Raw genomic sequence first — 13,892 nt, forward strand, 5'->3', positions numbered from 1 at the left:
CAGAAACAGTTAATGCTTCCAGCTGAACGACAGCTCTATGCCCGCCCAATAAATCGCACAGATGAATTGGTAACTTATCTGTCCCATGATATTTTGTTCAAAGTTCATGGCTGCTCTCAGGAAAACAAACCATCAGCGAGTACCTGTTAAACCAAGCTCTTTATTTAATGAACACTGCTAATGGCACACACACTAGCATTTGCTCTCTGCTTTCATAATTAAAAAAAAAAAATTCTTTTCTAACAGATGTATAAAGAAATTTTTCAATAGAATTGGTGGTTGGAATTGTGATCCTACAAAATGATTTTTGGTTTTTAGGATAAAGTTAAATTTCACTTAAGATATGACATCAGTATCCAGTTTTCACAGCCAGCAAAGTTATGAGATATATTGTAGCTGGTTTTTCATGTATAGATGCCAATAAAATTTCAGCAAAAAGTACTATGCAAATACTAAGAAGTCAAAAACATGCCTTCTAGTAAGGACGGAGAGTTTCTTTTCCTTGGACATCATCAACATGAGTGAAAAGTGGTCAGAACTCCTAAGCAATATTTAATGCCATTGATATTTTTATGATCGAACCTGTTTTCCAACTAAAACTAAATATCATCAAATAAATGTGATGACTTTTTTTTTATCTTTAGAGTGGCAACATCAAAAAAGTTAAAGCACAGAATAAATTTTTTTTAATTACCTTAGTAAAACCAGTTTGTGATGATCAAAGTACAGTTTAGTAGGACTGAATTTGGCAGACAAATAACAGACAAATATTGTCAATTCAAGATGTAAAAAATTACATTATTTCCTGAAAGTTATGTTATCAGTATCAAAAAACCCCACAAAATAAAAGCTTTTTGTAATTATTAAAACCTCTCTCTTTAGCAATATTTTGCTGTGAGAAAGCTCACTGCTGCAAGACACGCATAGATTTCCAGAACTGCATTCCCTCATGGGTAAAGTCATGGGGATAAGAAGGAAACTGGAGCGAACTTCCACTATTAAGCTTGTAATAATCTCTTTGAAAAACAGAGATAATTTTTTCCTGTATTTTTATTTACTTTTCTTTATGAATGCTATTTGTATTTGTTTGTTTCTTGTGATTACACTGTGAAAACCCCATTTATTTTCAAGACCAAGCAGGGGATGTGTAGAATGGATTGCCTGCCAGGGCCAGAAGAGGGAGCTCAAATCAGTACTTTCATTTATTAGGCTAAAGCAGCATGTAACTGTAGAATTTAACAGTAAAGGTACTTTCAAAGCACTAGTTAGACACTTTGATGCATCGTGCATTTAAATTAAAGTAGCAGATTAGCCTCTCTGATTGGCATCTGCAGTAGCGGCAGTATAGGTCAGAGTTAAGGTAAAAGGCTCCCTTAAAACTGAGCCCCGACACTGCAGCTGATACCTGAACAGAAACCAAGTTGCCCTGCAATAAATGCCTTCAAACCCACCTCTTTTCCTTTGCCCATCAGGCACATAGAGGCATTATTTCCAATGGGAAATAAAGCTTTGTAGGCTTCTCCCAATTCTTGCTGTAGAGTCTTGGTACACATCCCCCCACCCCCGTAAAGTTTCCAATCCAAGAGACATCTTCAGGTATTTTTAAGAACAAACTGACTTACACCTCTCTGTTCTCAAAGGAGAATAAGTTAACTCAGGCTTTGCTTTTGCCTCCTAAGCTGCACTCCGTGCCAGTTACTCTGTTCCAAGTTCTCGCTGTGCTGCTTTGCAGAATTAAACCACCACACAATCACTAAATTTTATATTTTCCTGCCCACTACCTTTGATACAACCTATGTTGCCACAGCTGTGAATATGGACAAAGAATACAAAAGCACACCTCCTTGAGATGATCCACTCTTTGTTGGGTTAGACAGGATGAATCTGTTGGATAAATAAGTTTGTACCAAACAGTATGCAGTTGTTGCTTTACATGCTATAAATAATATATCCATTTCCACTTAAGGTTTTCAGAAGTTTAGTGTAATAATTGTTATGGACAGTGACAGACAAAAAGAATTGGGAGAATTGTACCACCAAAGAGATCTGGGATAATGTATACCAGCAAGATCCCTTCAAGTAGCTCATAAGTGTGGAAACGGGTTTGCAAGTGTACAGAATGACTTTTTTTTTTTTAATATTTATATGATGGTAGGAACAGAGACTGCAGAAGTGTGAGAGAAGAAGAGTATGTTTGAATTTTATGTCAAGGCAATGAAATCAACAGAAAGGGGGAAAATATTTAAAGAAAATATTAAATTGTCAGTATCAACAGAACAAATCTCACCACATAAAAATCCATAAGAAAGATAAGTTTAAAGGACTCTACAAATAAAGAAAATATATAATGAAAGTCTAAGAATAAGACATATCTTTTCTTTGCCCTCCTACAACCTAATATTTAAACACAAGGTTGTTCTCTCAGACCTTAAATAACAGTTCTGCAACTCTCTAAATATGCTTCTCCATTCTCAAAGAAATATCTGTGTAACAGTTCTGGAGATTAGAAACACATTGATTAAAGAAACCAATTTTATTACAACAAGATAATTTTAAATTAATTTCGGCAAAGGAACAAAACAACGGAATAAATAAATGAATAAATACAAGTATGCGGGGAGGCACAGAGAAAGATACTCAATGTAATAATGAACAATGTGCCAAATAATAAAGAAATATTTATTAATCTCATGGCTTCTTTGATGGCACTGGATTCCTCTCATTCCGTTTAGCAGCTTTCTCCATTTTCAGCTGTAACAAAAAAAGACACCAGCAGTGGTTCAAACATGGATTTGCAAGCTGGCTAGCAATGCAATATTAAATTTCTACATTCAGCCACAAATTTACCAGGGTGATACATGCAGTGGACAAAGGTACACAACATTGTTATCCCAACCTAGCACTGCTTACATTTGTACCACAGGACAAAGCAGCACTTGCATGGCGCTGCAGCTCCTCCCTATTGAAACCAGGGCTGCCTTATCTCTGATAATGGCAATCTAGGGATTTAAGAATCTCTCAAGGCCAGTGTCTCTCACGAATGTTCACGGGTTTATCTCTATGTCAATGAAAGGTAGAGCAGTTTTATTGCAGATGTCTAACAGACACAGCTAGACGAACCAGCACACACAAAACCACACGGGAACAGAGCTGAACCTTCATCTCAGTGTTTCCCCGCTGACCCACAATGCCATGACTTCCTCTTGTAAGATCTTTCCTACACAGCAGGCTCTTACAGCGTGGTAAAATTTATCAACATGTACATGTTCCACTCTGCCACTTTTGTAGTAAGGCTATTAATCCAAATAAATGTATCTGTTGGTTTTAGAAGCTACGGTTTTTCTCAAGTATTGTTACACTAGTAAATGAAATCATATTTAGAGCAATTATATAAAAAGGATGTGGAGACTTTTACATCTCATCTAACACACATGCTGCTATCAAAAATGCAAGAAAAAAGAATTAATATGCTTTTTCCTACCATAAAATAAAATCAAAAGGAAACAAGACCTCATTCAGCTGTCTAAAAATGAACTCACTGCTAAGAAAATGTTGTTGGTCTACACAGAAATGCATTTTAAACCACTTTTCCCTATTTGGAGGCTTGAGGTTTTTATCTAAAATTCCTACAACCTTTTGCAAAGAAAATAAAATCTTGGGAGAAAAAAGAAACAGACAAATTTGAATTCGATGTTTTCTATGAACCAATGTAATATTTGTAACATCCGTCCATATTTTTGCGATTATTTACAAAACAAAGAAAATTATTTAAAATTTCACAAAGCTAGAACAGCCTTCTCCTTTACAAACACCTTGTTGCAAGCCAGCAAGCAAAACAGCAAAACAGTTTAGATTTTAAAAGTTAATTCTGCAGCATTGCCTTACGAAAGAATTCATAAACAGTCGAGACATACTTCAGCTGAGATGTATGTATATATATATATGTATATTTAGGTGGAGCTAAAGGGCTAATGTGGGGAAAGAATAGGTATTTAAACATGTGAATAACCTACACTGCAGGGCATTTAAATTGAAGGTAGTCAGTGAGGTGGAGGAGGCACCTCTAAGTGAGTGATACAGATCATTTACCCTATCAGATTTAGCCAAATTTACGCAGACGTTCATTAAAAAAAAAGGAACATTATAAAGTTTTAGAACTGAAGTAGCAAACACACAGTCCTAAATGTCACTGGGGAGTTTCCATGAGTCTGCACTGTTGTCTCTTTTTGCCACGTAGTAAAATGTTTTGGTTTTCTGTAATAGAGAGTTACCTCAATTAAAATCTGCCTGGTTAAGGTAAATGCTATCCCACACATGACTGATCTCTGAAATCCTGTAATAGCTCAAAACTCTATTTAAAAATTTATGTTAAGAAGCTAGCTTTCTCAGGAATTGAGAAGGAATTATATGATGCATTTATATGCCACTTAAATAATACATTTATCAGTTTTAGATATCCTCTTTGAAAGTGTATTTAAATTAAGCAATAAATGTAGTAACTTGCCCGTTCCTGATAACGTTTTTCAAAGTAAGCCATGTCATCAGCTTCTGATTGTTTTCCATGAGAAACTTGCCCTGTGGCCCTTGAACTACCTGAAAAACAAAACATAAACAAAAAACAAAACCCCTTTTTTCATTAATGATACTTGCTATTCCATTAGTTGTTTTACATTTGGCAAAACCCATTTAAAATGGAAACTCAGCTTTACAGGCAAGCACAAAACCCAGCAATTGGGACCAAAGAGAAACCTTTTTAGTCTAGGCTTGCACCTATTATAAATTGTCTTAAAGGAGTTCAACAGCTATAGTAATTGCTAACTTGTTGTACTAACTAAGGGACGTAAGTGTAAGTGATCCACAATCCAACGTAGAAAAAGCTTGCTGGCAGATGGCAGTTTCACCGGTGTGCTGAATATGTACAACCCATTCAGACATGATGAACTTCTAAGAGGAATTAAGAATTTTAAAAATTGATCCAATGAATACATGACACCATTAATGGAAAAGATAACAAACCCTAAGAAAAAAATAATTTAAGGTAAAAAAACACATCACAAGCAAAAATAGCAAGGATTAAGTTATTCTAAGCATTTGAAGCACATGAATGTCATACTAACTTATCACATAGCAAGGCTTCAATACTCATTTTAATGCCCTGAGCATCTTTCAATTCATTAATAAAATCAATTAACTTTATATTAAATTCTTTTTGTATAACAGTATTATCCTACTTATACATCACCTGCTATTTGCGGCATGGTTTGAGCGGAACCCAAAGGCCCCTGAAATGCTTTTAGAAATGGATGATCCATGCTAGTAATAGGGGCTTCTAAAAGTGCAGCAGAAGGAGCACCTGTTAGAAAATAAGTTGAATGAAAACAATAATTAACTCCAGGAGATATAGTCCTAATACACATGATGGGGTCAAAACAAGGTTACAGATTCATATCTACGACTCTCAGCGCAGACCCCATAAACTAGAGTTAACAAAAGCATTACAAGGATGGCTTCAAAAGGAGTGAAAAGCTTTGTTTCTTCAATTACTACAGTAATGTTGTAGTTTCTAAACTTCAGACAAATCCAGGAATCCAGATCAGAATTTTAAAAATAAATAATGTGTATGTGGCAATAATAGATAAAACAGTATTTCAGGACAAAATGTGCGTTATTAAACGACACAAAATCACAGAGCAGAAAAAGTGTCAAGACCAACTAATGTGTCTGTTAAAAAGTTCTACCAATTACCTCATTATTTTTATGCTGAACAGCTATTAACCTTTGAGTTTGAAAACAAAAATGCTGTAAATATATAACCAAGAAATACCTGGGTAGTATTAGGCTAAAGGACTAACATAAATAGAACGTGGAAGTATTAGGTTACAGGAAGTATTAGAAGTTAGAGGTTCTTTCTACGGATATGCTGCATTTCAACCAGAAGCAACTAGGTTGAACACCAGAATTGCTGAAAAAGAGTTTTTTATCAACTCACTACAGGGAGTGGGACAACTTGATCCCTTAACACCTGAGGACAGCTGGAAAGGAACAGTCTTTCTGCAGTCCTACTCCTATTGATCCAATTTGCCTTCAAACTTTGAAAATCTATTTTGATTTAGTACTTTTCAAAACTTAGGTGGGGAATTAAAATTTCACCTCAGGTCAGCTGTGCATACCTATTCCACTGTCATCAAGCCTCATGTAGCCTTCTGCTAGAGAACTAAAACCAGTCAGTCCTCCCATAGCAGCGTAAGGAACATCATGCCCCACAGGCTTCCCTTGGGCTAAGCGCTCCTCTTTTGTTTCCACGACTGTTTCATGAGCATATGCTGGCTGACCACATGCACAGGTAAAGCAGCTATGAAAGCCTGAGCACCTGGAACCTAAGAGACAAAAAATGAGTGAGACGGTGATGGAACTTGAGCATCCAGCTGTATGAAAAGACCATACAAAAGAGAAAGGAGGACTCTTGGGATTAGATCATGAAGGCCATCCAGTGGCAGGCTCTTACTGGGACACGTTTCAAGTACCTCTAAGGATGGAGATTCTGCCTCTCTGAGCAGCCTGGACCAGTGCTGGATCAGAAATTTCTTTTCTGACATCTAACTATATTTCCTATGTTGCAACTTGTGTCCATTGTCATTAGCAACACCCCTCTCCATCCACTTACAATGAATAAAAGGAAAAGAAGTTCTGACACTGGGTAAAGCTGACAACCTGCCAGCATTTTGGCACCATTCCCTCCAAAGGTGTATAGCATGTGTCAATGTTGCATGGCTAAGAAACTTCATATCACAATTTATTACAGAAATCACAATTTAATTGTCTTTTAAAATTAGCAAAATTTTCTCAGTAGCAAATAGAGACTGTGGAAGCAACAAAACAGGTTCTATACAAGATTATCATTAGACTGACTTTCAGGGGTTAAGCTTACACAGCCACAGGATGTAACTGAAATATTTATACAAATGTCATGGAACATTCAGAAACAGAGTGAAGTGACGTGTCTGCTCTAGCTACATCTAAAGCCGTCATCAAAGCCCCTCTGGAGCAATGTGACCAGTAAATTGAGGAAGTGATGTTGCAAATGTTTCATTATTCAAATTACCCTGCTTCCAACTCACAGTTCATTTTGTCGAGCACCAGGAAAGATTTCTTTTAAGTCTTGTGCCATATGTTGATCACATTTTTGGAAATGTTAAAGGTTCTTTCATATTATTTTGGGTACTCCTCAGAAACAGAACTCTGTGTTTGGACACAGAACACAGTTTATGCAATATATACAGAGCAACAAGCAGTTAAGGTTTTCAGTTATAACTTATCTATCATATTAGATTTATCCACACTGGACAAGACTAATATCATTACATTAAAACAACACAAGTCCAAAAGAGAAGCAATTCTTGGCACTTCACTAGGAAATCTGTGAAGCCCTCAGAAGTGTCTGGTATTTTTGAGAAACAGTAAACAAAAGGCATTATATATATTAATATTGAAAACACTGTGTTCTATGGATTCAGCCTGAATAATCCAGCTGCACATTTAAGATTTTCACATTACTTAGGGCAAATTCTTGAAAGGCTGTCATAAAGATATTTTATGGTTTATTCTGTGGGATATGATTCTCAACCAGCAAAAGTTGCTTACAGTTTTCTCTGTACAAAATAGAGACATTCCATGAAAGAAATTTAGTAACAGCACAGAATTCTAGCAAAAAAAGCCCCTTCATCTTATGTAATTTGAGGTTTCAAACTAAAACATCTTTGTGCTTTATTTATTTCCTGCGGTTAATAATTACTGCTGTTTCACTACATTAACCTCAAACAACTGTAGTAAAAAGCTTCCTCTTAATCCCTTCTCTAAGATCTTGCTGAAACTCCATTCCCATTTGCATTTCTGGACCCACAATCTGTATACTCATGAACTGCTTTGTTAGAGTGCTAGCATTAGTATTATTTGGGAACAGAGTACTACTTCCTGCTGAGTTGAGAGAAGATATAAAAATATATTAATGTTATAGTCAACTAGGCAATAGAGGAATGAAGATCAACACTTCTCTCTCTCAAATTACCAAGTTCAGGTAGAAAAGGCATGTGCATGCAGCTGGAAGTGACAAACTGCAAACAGGGTGCTTTCATGCTGTGTATCTTCAGGCATCCATCTCCATAAGCACTATCTGAAGCATTCAGAGATTTAAACTCCTTCACAGGACCTGGGGAAACTAAGGATGTTGTTCTAAACCCTCCTGTGCAAAAGCTGCTGTCTTCCTTCCCACTCTCATCCTTCCTCAAGGATGAAAACGCACATCGGTGACAAGTGCAGCACATACCCAACACCCAGGGCAGAACACAGATCCCTCACTTGCTGTTCCTGTTGAGTTTCCTGGCAAAGGGTGCTGCAAGCCCAGCAGTAACTTACAGGAGTTACAGGGAAACCCAGGTGCTGCACTGTGCTGATCAGCGAAGTGTTTGCAGCGGCAGCGGATGGGCTGGGTGCCATTCAGGGGCACAAACTGGTAGGACTGGCACGGGCAGCATTTCACTCTGCAAGGCACACAGATAGGCCACTCTTTGGGAAGCACCTCATAGTCGGTTTTGTGTTGTTTATACCTGTAACAGGAAAAATAATAACTTTTATAACTTAGCATTTATCAGATAGCTAACTGAAAGGCTTATAATTTACTTGACAAGTTTGGTTTTGAAGCAATTTTAATTATATTGTTAATTGTTAATTTTCAATTAAGTGCATAACATCAGATGCTTTTACATCTATTCTTTACATAAATATCACATATCCTTATGTTTCATTCTGAGAGCACTACTAGAATCAATCTGATCTACATTTACTCATGCCTTACAGCTGAATTTATTGAGACTACAAAATCACTTTGGTCTCAAAAATATATTGACATTTACATTTACAAACAGTTCTTACTATTTAAAACCGAATTTTCTCAAGCCTTAAACCTTAAATAAACTTGCCTATGTGCTACTGTAATGTGTCTGGGAATATTTCACATTTTCTTGATTTTTAAAAATATTAAAGTGTAAAAGAAGGGAAACTACCCACCGGTGAGTGCAAAAGCACAGTGTCTCTGGTCCTACAAGCTTACAGTCCATACCAGTTGGTGATCTCCAGCTGACATACAACCTGTTCTGTAGCCGAGCTGGTAATACTTTTCTTTTGTACTCCTCGTATTCCTCAGGAGTAAAGAGCTTTCCTCCATCATCATCACCTACAATTCTGTATACACGACATAAAAAAAGCCATAAGAAAATGAAGACAATAAAAGTAGGTTTCTCCAGATATTTTTTTCAAATAATATATAGCAGCGCTTCTTCTGTAAATGCAAAATAAATCTTTTATTTCCTATTACTGTTCTAATAATTTAACAGAACTATAGCTGATTTTTAGAGAATATTTTTTGAATAATGCTCTTTTAAAAAATTTGTTCTGATGGACTGAAAACCAGTTCTAAGAGAAAAGGAAAAAATTAATACAGCAAACTACCAACGGTTCTTTTGGCAAAAAAAGCAATGAGCATCAAGGGTCATGTAGCCAGCCAACCCTGCCTCAGACTTCTTGACTAACCTCTGACAAGTCACTTCACTCATCTACACCCAACTATACTGCAAACTTGTATCAGGAGATTAATTTTAGTCTAGTCTGAGTGTTCAACGGCAAGCAGGTAACCACACTGCCACCAAAGCAACAAACAACACATCTAAGCTGTCTTCTGATTTGCAAGAAGACTATGCCAGTTTCTGCAGCTGAAGTTGGTGGGAGCTGTACCCTCAGTTCAGACAGGCCCATTTGTTAAAGCTATCACTATGTTCAAATTCAAGGGCAATGAATAGCTGGAACTCTGGAGCAGCATCCAAATTCTGCATTTATGGAAACAATTAATGACAATACATAAAATATGTAAAATAGAGTTGAGACTTAACTGCAGCACTTACCTATGCTGAAAGTGATTTTAATAATGTCTGTAAATATTTCAGTTATTCTTTCTTGGATATGCTAAAACACACTGAATGAGTGATTCTTTGCCAAATATTCTGTGGATTTGTGCACTGCCAGCACTGTACAGCACCAGAATAATGTGCCAACACAACGTTATCATTTGCATGTCAACCCAGCCAACACCCACTGAATCACTGCACATCTTATGTAAGAAATACCACTGTGCTTTCCTCTCGTGTTTTACTCAAGGTTTTCCTAAACTAAATTAAGACCTCATCTCAGCACAATGACTGTGTTTATTTTTGTTCAGCCTGTCGAGAGGACTGCTGACAAGATTAGCAAAGACATGCAGCAGTATAAGGGATTTATACAATGCAAAACTTGGAATTCGTGATGCACAGAAGTCCTTGTATTCTGAAAGAGCACTACGGCTGGCAGATTATCAAATATTGGCTTGGATTGGACGGGACCTTAGAGACCACCTAATTCCAACGCCCCTGCCGTGGGCAGGGATGCCACTAGTAGACCAGATGGCCTCTCACAGCACATCGCACAGACACGCTGCCGGGCGGGCCCGGATGAGAGGGACGATGCGTGACTTCACTGCTGACAGCCGAGGTTTGCAACGCGTCCTCTCCAGGGCACACCAGCCACGGCAGCTCCGACTGCGACAGTGAACGGCGGCCGCTGCGTGTGGCTCAACGAAGCCGCCGCAGCCCCCGAAGCAGCCAATTCAGGAGGGCCGGGGGCGAGCATGCCTCCCGGAGGAATCGCGGGCCGCGGGCCGCCTGCGGGGGACGCGACACGGCTGCCGCCGGCACCCTTGGGCCGGCTGGAAGCGCCCGGCCCCCGCCCCAGCGACCCCACCGCGCCGCCCCTGTGCCCTCACCGCCGGTACTCCGCGTACTCCTCCAGAGCCTGCGCATCCACCTGCAGCCGCTCCATGCCCGCTGGGCCGCCCGCGGCCGGGCGCTGGGGAGGGCAGGGCCCCGGGAGCGCCGGGCGTCGCCCGCGCACGGAGAGCTGCGGGCGGGAGGCACCGGGAGGCACCGGGAGGCAGGCGGGGGAAAGGTGGGGGACGAGGGGGGGACAGGACGCGGGCAGGCGGGGGGAAGGCGGGAGAAAGGTGGGGGACGGGGGGAGACAGGCGGGGGACAGGCGGGGGACAGGCGGGAGGCAGGCGGAGGGAAGGGGGCGGCAGGCGGGCGGCTCGCCCGCAGCACGCTCCGCACCGGCGGCTGAGAAACGTGCGGATCCGGGAGGTCTGTGCGGCGCCCGTGGGCACGGGCAGCCCCGCGCCGGGGTGTTGTCCCGGGAGCTCGCTACCGGGCGCGCAGCGACAAGTCACACACCGGGGGAGGTGTGCTTTGTTTTATTCTAGTTTGCGCAAAGCAGGGAGCTAGGTGCTAACCCACAAAAGGCTAGATCATCAAAACTTTACACTATTTATACATTTTAACAAAGGCATCAGCATTCACTGACTATAAATTGCATAATTTTTCCGTTAATTAGTATTCAACCCCCTATTTGCCAGTCATATCTCTCATTTGTCATGCTAATTGGTGCATAGGGACGGTTCTGCCCATTTGCGTCTGGGGTCTGTTTTGAGTAGGTGGTCGCGATTGCCCACATCTGGAATTACCTTTCCCCCAGTTACTGCTCAGTTCTGCTGGCTTCACTCGTGGTGGCTTTCATCCAGACAGACCATTCATCTTGGGATTGTCTTCTCTTTTCCTTAAAACAAAAAATTAGCCGAGCATACAACATTCACAATGCAATTGCTCAATCATTACTGTCCAGCTATGGCTACTGATTAACAACTAAAACAATTGCAAAGTTTGATTCAAATCTTGAGGGGCTTGATATCGAGGACAGGACACGTGTGGTGTGCACACACTCCCCAGGAAGGCAGGCACCCCCTGTGCCCCTTGGGATGGACATGCTCCCTGAGCAGCAGTGCCAGGGCATGGCCACACACATACCCACTCACAAGCGCAGTGCCTCAGAAAGACACCCGCAGTCACGGGTGCCACCAGCCACACAGCACAGCACAGCACCCAAGCCCTCCCAGCACCTGCCTTGCACCCCCATTGCCCTCTGCTGCTGCTACTGTTTAGACCACCATATTTCTGGTGGGTGGGTGAGCGGTATTTTTGGTTGGTCACTGATCCCTCTTCCTTTACACAAAAAAATATATGTTGCATTAGAAAATATGTGTTTTGTTCATAGTTCAAGACTACCTGAGGCCAACTTTGGGAAACATTCCTAACCAAAGATGGTTCTTAGACTGGCAACCTGCAAGTCCCAATTCTTCTCCATGTGCCACAATCAATTGTCACCACATTGGAACAACTCCTCCAATGTGTTTTTAGTGAATCCACCACAGGCTGCTATTTCTGATACTGCACTATCTGTGTAAATTGACTGCTTCCCCTTGATACAAACAGGCTGGCCACAAAGTGACCAAGTATGTGAAGAAAAAATATAGTATGTTTTCCTTATCCGAGCTTTAGGAAATTGGTATTTAAATTGGGCTCTGCCCGCTACCATAAGCTACAAGCCTTCAGACTGTGAAATTGAATCCAAGAAGAAAGGCTTTTTCCATACCAGACAGTGATACTTCCCAAAAAACAAAAAAAAAAAAAAAGAAAGATACAGCTATTCAGGGAAATCTCCACATTGTTTTGAACTGGGCAAGCCACCATCAATGCAGTAGAAGGTGAAGAGGAACGTCACAAGGACCATGGCAATGTTTTGCCAAAACATCCCTCAGAGAGAGATGAAACAACAGGGACAGTCTCAGGTTCCCAGCAGTATCCAAATAAGGTGACAGGGCATATGGTCTGGGCATTTGTCCTGTGGCTATGCCACATGTATAAGAAATTTCAGCAGAGCAGACAGCACTGCAACACAACACACACATTCTGTCACACTCAGATCTGAACGCGAACAGGTCACCCTCAAAGGCAGGAAAGATATGGGAGCAAGTCCCCACTGCAGTCGATTCATCTTCAAGCAAGCCAGTGGAAGAAAATAAAATCACACAAAAAAAGTCAGGATTGTCTGGGGAAAATCAGGGAAAATTCCTCCTGTGACCAAAACTTCAAAAAAGAAACAGATGGTGGAAAGGGGACCTTGAAAGCAGGACAAGAATCTCTGCAGACAGGGAGTTTGAACATACTGAGGAACACACTGCTGCAGAGGAGCTGCACAAAACTGAAGATCTCTGAGATACCTTATCTGTATGCACATTTCACTGGTGCCAGAGATCCCAGCACTGCCAATAAATGGGGAGGTGTGTGGTGGGGAAGTGCTCTGGCAAGCCTGGTTCAGACAGAATGAGCAGAGCTTCTGTGTCGTGGGTTGATGTGCCTCATCTGTGCAAGATCTTTGTTAAAAACAGTCCTCTAAAATACAGTTTGGGTTTAGAGAGAAGAGCCAGGTTTCTTAATAAGGCAACTTTCAGTGAGGGGTACAAATGTTAGTCTATATGCCACTCATGTCAGTGTTTATGCATGAACAGCCAGTAAGAACTTATGGAGAGTAGGAAATCAAGTCATTTTTTTGGGAGGCATCTGTCCTATGAACTACCTCCCATCAAAATAATTAAGGATCTTTTTACTGGATTAGATCACAGGAAGTGTTTTGCAATACAGTGTTCAGTTTATTAGCACCCAGTGCAAATAAGACCCCCCCCAAGACCTGCTTGGATTTAAATCTGGATTGGTAGATTTGCGTGGGAACAGATATAAAAGGTGAAACACTTTGTAACTCAGAAATGGAGTTCTTAGCTAATACAGGTATCTCAAACACTCTCTTTCTACTGTCATAGCATGAGTATTGGAATACATTTTGAATTTAGAAAACCCATTCCTGTCTTTCATCCCTTCTAAGAGATTGTTAATAGACATCCGAAATAAAATTCATTAGAGACT

At 40.4% G+C, this 13,892-nt stretch overlaps 1 protein-coding gene across 2 annotated transcripts; it reads right to left on the reverse strand.

Annotated features, from left to right (window-relative positions):
* Positions 1 to 2,518: 2,518 nt before the first annotated feature.
* Positions 2,519 to 11,030, reverse strand: FAM221A (family with sequence similarity 221 member A). Of its 2 annotated transcripts, XM_032109592.1 has the most exons (7): positions 10,847 to 11,028; positions 9,064 to 9,237; positions 8,413 to 8,603; positions 6,171 to 6,377; positions 5,243 to 5,353; positions 4,505 to 4,593; positions 2,519 to 2,751 (listed from the first exon to the last, which is right to left on the reverse strand). In XM_032109592.1, exons 1-7 carry the CDS (start codon positions 10,900 to 10,902, stop codon positions 2,689 to 2,691), a joined length of 891 nt encoding a protein of 296 aa, XP_031965483.1. In that variant the 5' UTR covers positions 10,903 to 11,028; the 3' UTR covers positions 2,519 to 2,688. The 2 variants fall into 2 exon arrangements, with proteins under 2 accessions (XP_031965483.1, XP_031965491.1); XM_032109600.1 differs by lacking the exon at positions 6,171 to 6,377 and having other exon boundaries at positions 10,847 to 11,030.
* Positions 11,031 to 13,892: the final 2,862 nt, after the last annotated feature.

Source organism: Corvus moneduloides, chromosome 1 (genome assembly GCF_009650955.1).
Source record: "Corvus moneduloides isolate bCorMon1 chromosome 1, bCorMon1.pri, whole genome shotgun sequence".
Classification (NCBI taxonomy): domain Eukaryota; kingdom Metazoa; phylum Chordata; class Aves; order Passeriformes; family Corvidae; genus Corvus; species Corvus moneduloides.

Bases quoted from the DNA above. Each gene is read 5' to 3' on its own strand.
- FAM221A (XM_032109592.1), bottom strand. From the start codon at position 10,902: ATGGAGCGGCTGCAGGTGGATGCGCAGGCTCTGGAGGAGTACGCGGAG. The intron at 9,238-10,846 runs GTGAGGGCACAG...TCGTGTATACAG, and splicing joins GAGTACGCGGAGTACCGGCG to AATTGTAGGTGATGATGATG. The intron at 5,354-6,170 runs GTATGCACAGCT...ATTTTCTAACAG, and splicing joins GCTTGATGACAGTGGAATAG to GTGCTCCTTCTGCTGCACTT.